This window comes from Periplaneta americana, chromosome 3 (assembly GCF_040183065.1).
Source record: "Periplaneta americana isolate PAMFEO1 chromosome 3, P.americana_PAMFEO1_priV1, whole genome shotgun sequence".
In the NCBI taxonomy this organism is placed as follows: Eukaryota; Metazoa; Arthropoda; class Insecta; order Blattodea; family Blattidae; genus Periplaneta; species Periplaneta americana.
In genome coordinates this window covers 145,529,120-145,546,631 of record NC_091119.1, presented here as the reverse complement: position 1 = coordinate 145,546,631, position 17,512 = coordinate 145,529,120, and the positions used below count along the sequence as shown (strand labels likewise).

General features: G+C 37.6%; 1 protein-coding gene across 2 annotated transcripts in view; it reads left to right on the top strand.

The window, feature by feature from the left end:
* Positions 1 to 15,928, top strand: part of LOC138696596 (uncharacterized) — a 53,251-nt gene extending 37,323 nt beyond the window's left edge. For both annotated transcript variants that reach the window (XM_069821748.1, XM_069821749.1), the window contains exons 2-4: positions 941 to 1,045; positions 8,899 to 9,021; positions 10,825 to 15,928. In XM_069821748.1, the coding sequence (XP_069677849.1) occupies positions 941 to 1,045; positions 8,899 to 9,021; positions 10,825 to 10,904 (308 nt within the window). In that variant the 3' untranslated portion in view covers positions 10,905 to 15,928. The remainder of the gene's footprint in view (positions 1 to 940; positions 1,046 to 8,898; positions 9,022 to 10,824) is intronic.
* Positions 15,929 to 17,512: the final 1,584 nt, after the last annotated feature.

Here is a 17,512-nt window from a genome sequence, read left to right as displayed (position 1 = left end):
CCGCGAAACCAGGTGGCCAGGGTTCGATTCCTGATCGGGGCAAGTTACCTGGTTGAGGTTTTCCCTCAACCCAAATATGAGCAAATGCTGGGTAACTTTAGGTGCTGGACCTCAGACTCACTTCACCGGCATTACCATCTTCATCTCATTCAGACGCTAAATAACCTAAGATGTTGATACAGCGTCGTAAAATAACCTACTAAAATAAAAAATAAAAAAAAACTTCCTAGTGTACAAACATGCAGAGAACACAATGTAACAAAGAAATAGTACTGCTACCATCTTTGCTCATCTCAAACGTGCGTCAAGAGATCTAAGGGCGCACTTAGTCAAGAGACTTAAGCTGGCTACGCTCCAGGACCAAGATCAAACCACCGACAAACCTAAATATCATTTGTGGTAGCAAAGGCCTATGTTGCAGGCCTTATTGATGAGGTACTCCCGTTTACTAAGCCACCACTTACTTTACAATCATTGTTATTGCCTGGGCAGTAGCAACTGTAAATTGCTACATCGTATCAGGGTAAAGTAACCACAGGAGTTCCTGGAGTTGGTGACAATGCCTGAATATTTAAACATGGCACCATGAGGAACACGAGAATACAGGCAAAGCTATTTAGCTACCCAAACATAATATAAATTATTAAAGACTTATTACTTTTAGGTTTATTGTGAATGAAGAAATTAAGACTCTGAAATGAACATTTTACATTAGTGTACATACTATTGTATTTAAATTGTTACATAATTAATAATGAAGAAGATAATGGGAGGCAGTGGATAATACTACCTCGACAATTGGCTAGAGAAATGAGAATCTCATATTAAGCGGTTTTCAGGACGAAACGCCCCACCTCCCGAATACTAAACCAGGACGCATTCGAGGTAGCTATGACATTATAGCGTGTTATTAGAATTTTTGTTTTGTTTCTGTTTCCAGAAATTGGACGACCGGGTTGCGATGTTTGTACTAGAGAGGAAATAGACTACTGCACAGGACCGAAAGTCCTGGAGGACCACTGCTGCTGTGATATGCGATACCGTGGTAAGAACTCTTCTGAAAAAGTACTACTTAAAATATTTCCAAATCAAATTATGCATCTTCTAATTCTAATAAGATCATATGATTATACTGACGGTGACCTGGTGATTATTTTAAATTGTCAATTGTCTCTTGAGATTTATTTTATCCGATATTTCGAAACTACAGACCGATTATTTAGACCGTTGCTCAGCGACGCGAAAGAGGGGAAGTAACAGGAGTAGTGGGGAGAGTTCCGGAGTAGAGATAACAGCGAGCGGTCAGTAAAGAAATGGAGTAGAGCTTAATTGTACAGGGAACACACAGCTCTACCGCACGCGTAACATCCGATCGCTCTGAATGCAAGCAACTGACTAACCCGAACAGCCCTTGGCATAACTTCATGGATTCGCCTGACACAGGCGCACATCGTCGGCGACTCTCAGGACTAAATAATCGTACTGTATTTAGTGGTTCTATTATCACGATTGTAATAGCATAAGGCCAGAAAATGTTTAGGCCTTTTGGGGTACCAGTAGGGTCTAGAAGTTAGCGATTGGGCCTCTAAGAAGTCATTAAATTTTCATATTCGTTAACAGAGCAATATAACTTTTTAGTTGGTACAGAATCGTTATAACCAACAATAAAATGCTATTGTTCTGTGAACGAATATGATCACGCAAATAAAATAGTCTACTGTTGTTTTGCAAGTGAATGAAAATTTAATGAAAATATGTCGAAAATATTTGAATGCAGACAGACATCACTTTGAACTTTGCAACGCGTTATAAAATAAAAATATAATTGCATGCATGTTATTATTAATAAAAGTTAAATGACTAAAGCGACACATGCATAGCTCGTGCGCGCGTTCCCAACCGGAGACCGAATGGGACGCTCTATACTATGATATCGTCATATTTTGCATATTTACAAGTAACTCAGCGTCAGGTCCACTAATAAGATAATTGATTAAAACTGCTGGTCGAGCTCACAAATAGCTTATTAGCGCCATGTAACCTTTAGTTGCGAAAGGAAATTTTACATCATATCTGAATTAAATTGTATTTTAACTCTATTGTACGACTACAACAGTCAGGATATATGTAGATAGTAGGTTTACGGCAGTTGGAAGTGTTGAAATTCGTTTTGATGAACCAGATTGATAATATAAAGGAATCATCATACATGTTTCCTGTTGGCTGAAAGCAAGCTGCAATCACAGTTCAGAAGTACAGTCGAACCTCTATAAATCGAAAGCCTCGCCAATTCGAAGCTTCAGTCATTCCAATACCGAAGAAAAATAATGCCAAGAAATGTAAGGAATACCTATTTTTAAGAACGGGGACAAGACTGACTGTGGTAACTTTCGAGGAATACCATTTTTGTTGACGTCGTACAAAATTTCGTCCAATATTATTTTGAGAAGATTAACTCCATACGTAGATGAAATTATTGGGGATCGTCAGTGCGGTTTTAGGCGTAATAAATCGACTATTGATCAGATTTTTTGTATTCGACAGATATTGGAGAAAGAATGGGAGTATAAGGGTACAGTACATCAGTTATTCAAAAAGGCATATGACTCGGTTAAGAGAGAAGATTTATATAACATTCTTATTGAATTTGGTATTCCCAAGAAACTAGTTCGATTAATTAAAATGTGTCTCAGTGAAACTTACAGCAGAATCCGTATAGGCCAATTTCTATCTGATGCTTTTCCAATTTAATGTGGGCTAAAGCAAGGAGATGCACTATCACCTTTACTTTTAACTTCGCTCTAGAATATGTCATTAGGAAAGTTCAGGATAACAGGGTTTGGAATTGAACGGGTTACATCAGCTTCTTGTCTATGCGGATGACGTGAATATGTTAGGAGAAAATTCACAAACGATTAGGGAAAACATATAATTTTACTTGAAGCAAGTAAAGCGATAGGTTTGGAAGTAAATCCCGAAAAGACTAAGTATATGATTATGTCTCGTGACTGGAATATTGTACGAAATGGAAACATAAAAATAGGAGATTTGTCCTTCGAATATGTGGAAAAATTCAAATATCTCGGAGCAATAGTAACAAATATAAATGACACTCAAGGAAATTAAACGCAGAATAAATATGGGAAATGCGTGTTATTATTCGGTTGAGAAGCTTTTATCATCCAGTCTGCTGTCAAAAAGTCTGAAAATTAGAATTTATAAAATAGTTATATTACCGGTTGTTCTGTGTGGTTGTGAAACTTGGACTCTCACTTTGAGACAGGAACAGAGATTAAGAGTGTTTGAGAATAAGGTTCTTAGGAAAATATTTGGGGCTAGGAGGGATGAACTTACAGGAGAATGGAGAAAGTTGAACAACGCATAACTGTACGCATTGTATTCTTCACCTCACATAATTAGGAACATTAAATCCAGACGTTTGAGATGGGCAGGGCATGTAGCACGTATGGGTGAATCTAGAAATGCATATAGAGTGTTAGTTGGGAGACCGGAGGGGAAAAAGAACTTTGGGGAGGCCGAGACGTAGATGGGAGGATAATATTAAAATGGATTTTAGGGAGGTAGGATATGATGATAGGGACTGGATTCATCTTCCACAGGATAGGGACCGATGGCGGGCTTATGTGAGAGCGGCAATGAACCTGCGGGTTCCTTAAAAGCCATTTGTAAGTAAGTAATGTAAGAAGTTTCAGGACTATCAGTCTAATATCGCACTCGGTGAAGATTCTCTTGCGAATACTGAATCGACGTTTATATTCTAAGATGAAGAACAGTTGGAAGAAGAGCAGTTTAGCTTCAGGAAGGGAAAAGATACGAGAGATGTCTAACAATGGCTCCTTGTTAGTTCTACTTCTTCAGTTCTTCCCTGAGTGCCACACAAGCAGGTAAAGGTCTACATGTGTTAATATCAGAAAGAATGTTTCTTAGAAGCTAGATGTTACCGAAGCCTGCCGAATGATTCAGAATCGTCGGTCTCTCTAAGAAACATTCGTGATACAGACGGCCGAACATCGTGAGCTGCATTAGTCATGATTCCCACGCCGTGCCGAGAACACTGTTAAATATATTCTGATAGCGAATCTGCGGAATGTTTACACGTTGTACCGCAGGTGGGACGAGTCCGTCCATGCGAGAATGTCATGTGGCAATCGTCGTCAGGTGTTTCATCCCAAAACAGACGAGGATGAAGGGTTCAAAGACCCTCACACAGGTGGACAACGCCGTTTAAAGCATGCAGGACACAATGCACCTTGTTCCTAATATGAATATTACGGATGGACGTGCTAGCTCACATGGTAGAGTGACTGACCGCGTTAAGGGGAGTTCTCCGGCAAAGGAGCAGACTCCAGACGTCTTATTTAAGTCGTGTACGTCTAAGAGAGGTCGTGAATGCATTTTGAAGATGTCCACACCAAAACGTAGAGTTTGGAGAGCATAATTAATTAAGTAAAAGGATCACGGGTTATTGCAAGGGAACTGGAATTGTGAGGAAGAATAGTGGAAACAATTGAAGGATTGCAGCAAAAAGGAGGCAGCTCCAGTTTTACTAAATGTTGGCGAAATGAAAGAAAAAATTGTTTAAAAATTTTCTATTGAATCTAGATTCCAAATTTGTTGCCCACTTATTGTCCATATATTAACTCCTTGTTCAGTATTGTTTACAAGACAGAAAAAAACTTTTTTAATTTTGGAGCTGCTTCTTGTATGCACAAAATGGAATGTAAATTTTTGTGGGTTAAGAGGTTAAAAAAGAACACTAAATCGTAGTGTACAACACGTCAGAATAGCAAATAATACGCTAAAACTTTGTGTTAAACATTGGACACAACAGCACTTCATATAGCCAAAAAAAAAAAAAAAAGGAATATTCCCCTAGAATTGTTTCACATTAAGAAAGCTTCAATGCTGATATAAGATTTATGGAATACAATAAATGAAATTAAAAAAATGAAAAACTGCCTTTCTGCTTGCCGTCACATGTAGTCCTACAATGCTCCCATCCCTGATCACATATACAGGATGTTAATAAAAAAGTATCCAATATTTTAGGTGATAGTATGCATCAAAACAAGAAAAAAATGTCTAATAAACATGGGTCCTACAACACATACTTTCTGATATGTGAACACTTGATCATAGGAAGTGCTCAATGTGACGTCCATTTATGGCAATGCATTTTCTGCCCTACAATACAGCAGGCTACCAGATAATCATACCGTGGTTGACACCCCTGGCTTGGAATACTAATACGTCGCAAGGAATACTGAAAACAAAAGCCTGGTTGCGGATATAAGCGGAGTTCAGCAGAGATGATGGTGTGAATTTTCGTAATCAGCATGTGTGGACTGATGAAAATCCCCATGCAGTTGAAGAAACAAGGCATCAACACTGATTCTCAATCAAATTATGGGCAGGCGTTCTTGGTGATAGATTAAGGGCCATACGCTCTACCACAGAGATTAACTGGGGCTCGTTATCAGGACTTTGTTATTAACGTATTGCCTACTTTCCTGGAGTATGTGCCATGTCAGCAAAGACTACAGATGTGATTCATGCATGATAGCACACCAGCACATTTTTTCCGCAATCAGCGTGAACACCTGACGTTGACATTTCAGAACCGCTGTATTGATTGGGGAAACCCCACACCTTGGCCTGCTCGTTCCTCAAATCTAAATACCCTAGACTTTTGGTTATCAAGAACAACCAGGTCAATTTCAAAGAGTATATGATTCCTTTTGCCGAAGGGCGGAGGAATGCTTTGCCATGAATGGACGTCACATTGAGCACCTCCTATGAACAAGTGTACAGATCTCAGAAAGTATGTGCTGTAGGACCCATGTTTATTGGACTTTTTTTCTTGTTTTGATCCATACTACCATCTCCTAAAATATTGGGTATTTTTTAACACCCTGTATATCAGATTGGCATTCCCATGTTACAAAATGTCAACATATAAAAGAGAACGATAGCTAGGATCTCAAATGTCCAAAAAGAACTTTTGATAACGACCGCTAGATGAAAGTATATTTGCGGGCTATTACTCCATGCAATTCCATCAGGGTTACAACGTGATTTCTTTTGCAGTCGCTCGATGGCAGCATAGAGAAATTAATATGAGTTGTCTTGAATGTGCATTAGACTAATCAATTTGCTACATGTGATCAAGGGACTCCCATCATTTTATTTGCGGCAAGAAGGAGTGAACTCCATTCGTTCAAAAATAGGTTATCTAAATACTAACGCTCGGAGCTTCTGTCTATTTGCATCAAACGAATGTGTATATTTTTTCTGAATTGGATATGATATATGACTTAAAAGCGACAAAAAAAATGCAACTGCCTTCTTTTTGCTACTAACCATTCAATTGCCAAGCAGAAGCATTAAAACAAAACATTATTTAAAACCATAATACTGCAGTGACAGACGACTATGATTGAAATTTAAAGGATTTTTACATTCCACTGATGAATGGAACGGAATGGAATTTTCGGAAGGAGGGGCACTATAACCCAGTACTGCGACCTTTTACGAGCTATTGCGCTAATCCTCAAGCTAGGCGCATTCCCAAACCCACACCGGCTGACTACATTAAGGTTCTCTGTGTACCCAGGTTTCGAGCAGACAACCCTACTCGTCCCTAGGCCAACCCCCTCCGTGCGTCGCCAGCCGGCGTACGGGGAATGCTATGGAATGATGATGAAATAGAGACATTTTGACAGAATGATGTAAATGCCTAATATGGGGGAACGGGAGAACCCCGAGAAAACCCCCAACAGCGACCTTGTCCGCCACAAGTGGCATTATGGATTTTTCAATTAAAAATCCCAGGCCTGACTGGGACTCGAACTCGGATCGCCTGCGTGACAGGCTAAAGGTCTGACCACTCAGCCACCGCAGGAAACTCCACTATTGAATATACATATATTAAGGTAAATAAAAACTTTTCCTCGAATTGCAAATTTACTCCTACAAGATTGGCAGAGGAAAATAAAGTCTGTCCACTAGAAAGAAGTTCTTACTCTCTTAAAATTCTAATGTATTTCTCTGCTCGCTTTGTACAGATTTTTGTTTTATGTTACTTGTTGACTTGTGTTCGTTTTCATTAAGCACAATTCAGTGTAACTGAAAATATACATGGGTCGAACGAAATCTATTAATTGCTCGCGATCAAGTGAGCAACGTAAGAAAGTGGGAGAGCTTGAGAACAATGGACGATTTGACTCATACTGCGGCCAGGGTCAGAAGAGACAAGTGGTCGATATCTAAGACTGACAGAAATGTTACAGAAAATAGGTGATTCATAAAATGGTTATACCCACCGTTGAGTGAGGAAGGATGGAAAGAATCAATTCCGTCTGCAAAGACAAGCTCTGGAATCTGAATCATTCCACCTGGCTATAAGTAATATGTGACGAGAAGCAAACATGAATTCTGAGAGTACGTTTACTACTTCACAAAAGAATAAAGAATTTTTTCATGATTATTTTAGGTTTACTTACAGTATACAGTATATATTTGTTACTTGATTATTTCAATACGCTGTATTAACTACCGAATTACTTAGCGTCGATGGATTTGGTGATAGCGAGCTGTTATTTGACGAGATAAGGCCAAAAATTCGCCATAGATTACCTGACATTCGCCTTACGGTTGGAAAACCCTCGGAAAAAACCAACCAGGAAATTAACCCAAGTGGGAATCAAACCCAAGTGGGAATCGAACCCACGCCCGAGCGCATCTCCGTACCTGAATGCAAACGCACTACCGTCTGAGATACGCTGGTGGCTTACTTATAAGCTTATTAACTTCGCCCTACCTCAAGTAGAGTGTTCCTATTATTAATTATTTCATTATTATAACTACCTATGAATCATCCCCCTAACTGCTAATAGCTCATTTTGTCCCCGGTAAGACAGAGTCTTCTAACATTTTAATACCACATACGGTGGTTGATGTAACTACAGAGTGTGCGGAAAGTCACTATGCACCATCCGCTGTGAACTTACAATAGATGTTGAAGGTGATGTCCACGTGCATCAATACAACCCTTTGTTTTATATTATTTTCAAACCACTTTCATCAGCTCTTGTTGTGAAATATTCCCCATTTACGCGGTTATTGTAGCTTGCAGTTCATCAAGTGTGTGTTTGCAATTTCGATACATTGCATATTTTGCTGTTTCTCACGAAAGTCTGGTGGTCTGGGGAGCGTGAGGGCCATATATTATTTAGAGACTATGCATTCACCAGAAATCTCAGTCAAAAGCTGTAGGGATATGTTAGCTATGTATGCAGTGGTACCATCTTGTTGGAACAATGCGTAGGCTACTTGATTTCATCTTCAAGTTGGCTAAGGAATTTGTACAGAATGTCAAAATAATGGCGCTCCAACAAACCAATTAATTAATAATACAACACATATATTGGATTAAATTTATTTCACTGTGAGTCTTATTTATAATTATTATAAATAAGTACCAATTAGTTAAAAATCTAAATATTTTAACACAATAACACTCAACCGAGAGCATATACGTTTCACTCAATTACAAGGATTTAAAAGGATTCTATGAATCCTCCGTTACTTTCTCACCACATATATTATGTTCTCATAGTGTAGTACACAAACACTAAGAATTTTCCATTTTCTCGTGAGAAGGTTTAAAAAAAGGTGATAATTGTTAACAATTAACTATAATGTTATAAAACCCCACAAAAATGCCAAATTTCACAAAATCGGTAAAAAAAAATTCAATAATGGCACAATAAAGATGCTTCGTTTAGCTGAGCAGTATATTAGCCTTACCAAAAGAAAGAAATGCATCAAAATCTAACCCCTAATGACCACGATGACGATGACAAATAACTGTTACAGAATCGTTCCCCTACGTTCCTCACACCTGTTACCTGAAACCGGACTGCGTCCCGCGTGCTGGAGACTGCGACCGATATGCCAGGCTCAGATTCTGCTGCTGCGACTACTACACGGGATCGAAATGTGAGTTTTGAGGCCATATTATAGTTCCAAAATACTTTTTACACAATGTATAAAATGTTACGATTTTAAATGTTAAGTGCAGTAATAATTAATTTACTTCCAGTTATGTATTGATTTATTTATGTACGCTAAATATGTTTATTTATTTATTTATTCATTCATTCATTTATTTATTTGTGTATGTTGTTTATTTGTTTGTTTATTCGCTTATTCATTCATTCATTCATTCATTCATTCATCTATTCATATATTCATTTATTCACTTATTCATTCGTTTGTCCATTTACTTTCGTGCTTTAAGTACAGAGTGGAAGTAATAAACTGTGCAGATTTTAACAGCCTATTCCTTGGACAGAGTATAACAAAGTTCTAATACCATATTTGTTCCAAATGAATACGTTTCCCAGAAAAAATAATTCTATCTAGGTAAGTGTTAACACTGTTTTACTCGATAAGTAGGATTCATACGATTCTGAATTTTAATCTCATCATTAGAGAAACAGATAAGATATAAAATATCCTTTTGCTGTTTCTAAATATAGTTGAGGATTTCTTGCAAATTAAATAAAAACATTAAAGCGTGTCGCTATTTCCTACCATTAGGAAGTCTGACAACCCTACTACAGTGGCTAAGGCATGGAATGCTGCTGTTCAGATCTGATTTCATGTATGTAATCGTAGGTGAGCCGGCGATGTTCTGTTGCCAAACTACCCAGATTTTCAACTTAATTTTCAAATTAACCATGCACTTAATTACAAAACGCGTAATAGGTTTTTTATTTATTTTAAAGTATTCTATTGCCCCTTTCAATCTGTAAACTTATATCACTTCCACGCTACATAACTCAACTGAGAAACGAATGCAGGCTGAGAATGGAACCATTGATGTGTTTATACTCGTATTAAGTCATCATGTCGCTGATATAATCGTCACGTTCATTTATTACACAAGCGGTCTCCTTTGTGTTTGATAAGTCTTTTTGCACTGTTAGTTATACATGACTAGAGAAATACATGCTATTTGGAAATGCTAAAAGATTATTGGCAGAGAACTGATGCTCCTTTCTTTTGACAGGAGAGGTAAAAGGAATCAGTAACACTGTTAGTTATCCAAGTAAAGGTGACAAATACATATCATTTGAAAGTGCTGAAAGAGAGATTTCAGGCTCTTTTGTCAGCAAGAAGAAAATTCTATAACTGTTGAATAAACCACCATTTTGTGTCATTCATTTCTTATAAATAATTACAAACTGTACGTATAGCTTGCTCATTTACAACATTTTACGAAGAACTGACTCGTAGATACAACATATGAACAAATTATGTTCCAATAGTTCAGGAAAAATTCGCCGTACACAGAGTTATGGGCAGATGGCAGGTCCAAAATTACTTTTTTCAGTGCCAAACATTCTCAGGTGTTCCCATGTAAGTTTGGAAATAAAAATTTTGCTGCTTCAAGATAATTTTTTTTGTTAAACTTAGTCTTATTCTTAAAGCACTCAAAACGGTATTTTGTTTGAAATTGGCTCCAACAATTTTAAAAATTGTTTTTGTGTAGTGGTAAAGAATAATTAATAATTAGTAATCTTTAATAATTATTGAATGAACGTACCTTCCCAAGGGTATCTTCCTTTTTAAATTAATAGGCTAATCATAATACTGCTAATACAAATGTTTATTTCATTTCTATTTATTTAGTGTGCTGTGTCTTTTGGCAACCCTTACTGAAGAGCAGCTACCCTCGTATTATATATACGAGTATGTTGTTCTCTTTTACTCATTCAGCTTTCCTCTTACTTTCAGGGAAGTCGCAAGGCACGCTATTGGCGTCATCGGGGAAGATTTTCCTGCTGTGTCTAGTGGGTGTTCTCATAGCCAGATAATAAACTGTGTTATCGCGAAGTATATTGACTTGCTGGCGGAAGTATTTCCAAGCAAACGACAAAATAACATCGGTATCATAGCAACACAACGCAACTTACGGAATGAATGTGATAAAACCGACGCAGACTTTTCTTTGGAATGCTGATATTGCCCGCCGTGTAGCAAAGAAAGGTTCTAATCTCATACTTAATCAATATTGAATGTCAGCATGAAAGGTATTATAAAATAAAAAGCAGACTTCCTGTAGTCCTCAGTTTGTTGACACAGAACCCGATACTTTTCCATGTTGAAGGTTCACGTCCATGTTGCGTTCTAAAACGGCACTGAACAGTTGTAATGGACTAATTCTGCTAGCCGCAACATGCACGTATCCTCCTCCTGCAGTGTAAAAATTGTTTACAGGGCTCGACCAAGGTCACGAGATGGCGAATGTATTTGAACGAGATGTGAATAAAATTTGGAAAGATTCCCTTTGCGATGTCGCACATCGGAATTGTGTCTAATACTTTCCTAGAAATACACCGTGAGTCTAAAAGATTAACCTAATTTCATATGGCTATATTTCCTGAACTATACGTTGTATTTGAATGACCTACAGAACATTTGAAAGAGGATGTCCTAAAGTTTCGAATACTACCGCTAGAGCGCTCCTACGCGCACAGCAGCATCAGATGTAAGCAAGATAGGTCGCATGGAGAATAAGGACCTGGCGCTTCAGTTCTGGCCAAGGAGGTATCCTGTTATCACTCTTTGTGATCTTTTCCTGTGTGGATTCGTGAAAGATTCAGTTTATGTTTCCCACAAATCTGAATGATTTAAGAAATCATATCACAGCTGCAGTGAACTCAGTGATGCAAGACATTCTTCATTGAGTGTGGGATGAATTTAGCTACCGTCCAGATGGTATCCGTGCAGCCAGAGGGGGGCACATTGAGCATCCATAAACTTGAATGTGTGTATAATCAAATGCAATTTACATAATTCAAATAGAACGAATGGTTCAGGAAATATAGCCATATGAAATTGAGTCCATCGTTTAGAAACACGCTGTATTTATATTTTTAAACACCATTCATCCGGACATTCAGTAACGTACAATTACAATAACGTAGTGTTAAGGGCATTGAGTGTCTTTACTAAATACTGAACCGAAAATTTTACGTGAAACGTCATGCCGATAAGTTCTTCGACCTCTGTGAACCCTCCTCTGTCTCCTTGTTCCGTTTTCGGTAGGTTTCTTAGTTTTGTGCGGCAGTTAGCCTGGGTATCGTACAGTTGCAAGATAATGTTTTTTTTTTTTTTTTTCAAAATTAAGTTTTTAAATTTTAACGAATTTTATTTTTGCATATTGTTAGTCATCGTTAAGAACTTTCTATAGAAAATTTGTTCGTTAGCATATGTTGAGTGGTTCACGAGATATTAAATGATTTTGGCAGTTTTTTAAATTTTCGGTGATCATTATTTTTTTGTTGTGTGCGCATAGTCCAGGTCTTTCAAATGACGTAAAGCACTATGAACGTAGGTAACGCAAAAATCTGATGTGCGGCTCGCGACAGGAACAGTTTTGCTGTGAGATGATAATTGCGCATGCGCGGACTTAGTTATAAAAATGTAAACTAACCAAACCTAACTTTCGTATATGCAGATGTATAACTGGAGCACAAAGGAAACTTCTGATTTGATCTGGAATCTGCACGCAAAAATAAATCCAAGTAAGGATCACGCGGCACTGCATGAGAGGTCCGCGCATGCGCCACAGACAAATTGTTCCTGTCGCGAGCGCCAAGGTGATCCCTCTCCCCGATGTGTACCGAAATGTGAGACGTCTGACGTCAAAATTATTGTTAATATACTTAGTGTCTATTTCCACATTTCATTTCAGAAATCAAAATATCAGTTTTCTTCATATTTAGTATATCGCAGTATCTATTAAGATGGAAGTCAGTATTGTTTAAATCTGGCATGAACAATATGTTTCCGCGCGGACACAGTATAAGAACTTACACCACCCCTCCATTTCTCCCTCCACAAATATTCTATCTGTCTGCATGTACGTAGGCCTACAGCTCATGCATTTTGTCAAGACACTCCCCCACTCTTCCTACAGAACTGCGCACGAGATCGGATGAGTCTACTTACGAATTATAGGGAATGGGTTAGTTTTTGCCTTGAACTCGGTAGACATACGCCCGACCTTCCCTTCTACTCCTACCCCCTCCACAGAAACGTTGATCCCGTACTGCACATCGCGAGTGTCTTGACAAAATGCATGAGCTGTACAGTAAGCAGAGATTGAACACGGTACCATGGCATTCTAATCAGAAGTGTGTAAAGTGAAGAAATGTGGCGAATAAATTTTAGGTTTCGTTTTAATTTCCAAGAATCATGAGAAACTATTTTGTTATTATGAATAGAGGTGAAGTTCAATGCCTCAACTTTTCAGTTCAAATTTATATAAAACAAAATATCAGACGGCACTTGTATCCTGGACATAAGAAAAATGTTTACAAAAATAAACTTACAGGTAAAAGTTTAAAATAGGATTGCTAAAAATGGTTTATATTAATAAAATAGTTACATACGATAAAGCAATGTGTTATTTTAATTTAATTTGTTGTGCAGAGTGAAACAGAAAGTTTTGAAGAATATACAACAATAATTGTTTAATCGAAAAGCCGATCCACAATCACTACTAGTTGAAAAAGCAGTCCGAACAATTTATCGCATTTCAAACACATAGGCGAGTCATAGAGAACAATACCCTTTTTGAAATGTCAGGTAAAACCGGCAAGGAATTGTATGAATGATTACCTGAAACGATAAGTCATACTTTACGTAATTTCGCAGCTAAGGTGCTGGCAATCTTTGAATCCATGTATGTCTGGGAACAATTTTTGTCTAAAATGAACCTGATGAAAAACGCTGCACATAAACCTAACAGTCTATCATCTCGAAACTGCTTTACGTTTATCTAGTAATAGTATTCATCCCAATATAGGCAGATCCGTCCTGACCAAATAGTATAGGCGATCTACAGCGTATAAGTGGTTATTTACGATTGCTAAGCCACAGTGACGTATGTATGCCTATATTACGTATGTGACTTGATTTGAAGTGTTTAACGTAATGACATGCCGCATTAGTTTTGCACATTCCTAAGCGGAAGAGAAGTCAAGTTCATGTAGTTATCCATTGATGTAAACACAGAAGCTACGTCCGAAATATAGTGGGAGCAGTAAAATCGATCATTTATACCTCTCCTCTCTTATGCCTATGATTGGTTTAAATAATAGCACAGACATCATTCGAACACAGAGGGTAGCGAAGATCTTTAGAGCGTGATAGTACACACGTTTAAACAATCTTATATTCGTTTAGCGGACATGTCAATACAAAAATTAGGATGGTTTCTTTAGTTTGGCATGCAGTAAATCGAGTAAAATGTAAGTAGATTTAGTTGACCTTTAAGTTACATATCACTAGGACAGGGATACAGAACTGGCCAGACGGGGGTGGAAAGTATTGGGAAAGCGTTGGTTCCCCGTCCACAGTCCACCAGCGTTGAATGACGTATCCGTGGCCCGTAAAAAACTAAAGACAGACACTGAATACAAATCCCCTCCCCTACCAAGTCAATGACGCGAGGGTGGAAGGAAGGGGTGAGTGACGTATTCCCATGAGTGACGTAACGCCACAATTGACGCCCAGTTCTGCAAGCCTGCACTAGGAAGCATCTTCGCCAGCAGCATGTGAGGTTGAGTTTGGATTATTACAGTCAGAAAGATGACAAAGAAGATATAGTAAGTAACTGTTATCATCAAAATAGAAGTGAAAATCTGGATGTTCAAAAAAAAAACAAATATCCAGCAAAAATAGGCTATTACGTTAGTAAACAGTTTTCGAATATACGTATATTACAAGTTCCAAATTTAATCCCAAACTAGCTTTCATCTCAAAAGCACTCAATGTCCTTGCATCTACCCTATGTAAGGTACGAAGTTCCTCCGAGTATTAATTATTATTTACGAAAGCAATTAAATTAATTTAATTTAATAGGCAAGAACTCTTCAACAGGCGCTGTGGAATAAAACTAGAAAGGATATTCAATTTAAATTCTATAAAATATAGATAGAACCGATACTCCTTTATGGTACCTAGACGTAGATACCCATTAAAATCAAGAAATAAAAGCAACAGGATATTATTGTAATAGCGCCAAACGTTTATGCACTTGGTTGGGTCTTGCGGTGGTATTTAGATTTTTTAAGAATTGGTCCTATTTATAAGAATTTTGAAAATGATTGAAAGTAAAATAAATTCAATGCAATTTATGTGTTATATTATTGATTTTTTTTCTTTATTTCTTTATTGAATACTTTATATACCATATAATTGTACAAGTATTTACAATGAAATTACCATATCAAAGTAAGAGTTTCACTCTTTGCTAAGCAACTGACGTCAGAATAATGTGACGTAACTCATTACCGTTGCTAAGGAAGTGACGTCAGATGTTGAAACTTCCGTAACATTCTATCCCTTTTGATCCTTGAACATAAACGTTTCACGTTAAAAGAGGAAGACAAGTCGCTGGATTTGTACGTCGTAACAAATTCCAATGATGGATCATTTATATTTATGAGGGACACTGAAATAAGTGAAATCTTAAGCTACACTTCGGGCACTGTGTCTATGTACGAGTATGTATGTGTAATTGAGACAGAGAGATTGTTTTATTTTCCATGAAAGTCTGCGAAATGAAGTGATGATAAAGTGGTGCTTCCGATATTTATAGCCGAACTATTATATTCGCCGTGTTGGCAGACTGATTCTCTGCACGAATGCAAAGGATAATTACGCAGTTGTTGCGCGTTATCTGGAGAGAGAGAGAGAGAGAGAGAGAGAGAGAGAGAGTGTGTGTATATGTGTGCACTAATGTTGGTTTCGTGTTGTGCACTGATAATTCCTCTTATGTAAACAAAACAGAGACTCTCACAATTTGAATAAAGATAACGTACCTGGATATCTCCCTTTATTTCGAAATGCATTCCCTCTACCTGAACACCGTACCTTTATAAGTAGAGCTAGGAAGTTGGTACCAAAACTGTGAAGTTGTGTGAGCTTGGACTATATCTCTAATGGTCTGCACAATCGAAACGTTTTGAACAAATATGTTGTCACGCCATTGATTATAAAATTTGTATTTCAAAATTAATAATCTGATAATAAATATACAACACAAGTTTTATACATATACACAAACAATAATTTACACCTATTTATTAAAATAACTGCTATTACAATGACAAAAGATATATTCTGAGATTCTTTACACAAAAATAATAATTTCCTACTTTCGAAATAAAGAACTGCAATATAGATATTGCAGGCGGTATTTGTCTTCTGATGCACCTCACATTGAACTCACCACATATAAACATACTGTCGGTGACTCAGGAGAAGACGAGAGCGGACTGAGGGGGAAGGGATGTGAACAGATAATGTACGATAACACGTGCAATATTTGTACTGCAGTAAGCGGAAACATTAGGTCTCCTGTTCAACTTAGCTTTAATTTCCATACGCATTGTTACTTATGTTTCCTGCACGAGTAATAACCTGGCTACTGGGATGCTTATCTGAGCGATGTATAAATAATAATCAACAACGATAGTCAAGAAGGCCACATTCTTTCCGCTCGTCTTCTCCTGAGTAACCAGTGTTGCCAACTGGACGAAAATTCCGTCAGAACTGACGGAATTTCAACGTAGCGGATGGGAAAAGAATGGCTTTGACGGTTGACGGATTTTCTGGCGGAAATTACGATTTCCATCACCTTTTGACTTTTTGGGCTGCTGTCATTTTTAGTTCTTTAATTTTTGGGGGATTTTACTTTTTCTTTGAACAGCCCTCCCCCGTGCCGTACCATGTTATTTTTATTTTAATCAAGATTAATAAGTAAGCTGTGTTAAAATTTGCTTTTTATTTGTATATAGATATAGTGAATGGGTCTTATTATTTTTATTTAATTTTGACGGATTTCTAGGTGTTAGACTGACGGGAATACAAATTAGGTGTTGGCAACACTGTGAGTAACGGACAGTACGTAATAACGTGCGCTCCTACATAACACAAGTCAGAACTCTAGAGGTCTTGTAACCTGCTTGTCCCTTTGACTGACGTCATTAATGTACCAGGAGAAACTACTCCACCCCATATACCTCTTGTGACAAACATGCGAAGCCTGGTAATGACAGCTAGGAAGTTCGTATCGTAATTCCGATGTTGAACTTGGACTGTAACGCAACCGAATGCGTAACAGCACGAGATGTCAACATTTAACGAAGAATAATCCGGGAAAAAATAAACGTGTTACGCACTCCTGTTTACATAATAACATATGAGTTTACTTTTTTGGAATCATGCATAATATTAACATTACGTAAATAATACAATAATAATAGAATAGCTCACATACGAGATACTTACTTTCTTACTTACTTACTTACTTACTTACTTACTTACTTACTTACTTACTTACTTACTTACTTACTTACTTACTTACTTTTAAGGAACCCGGAGGTTCATTGCGGCCCTCACATAAGCC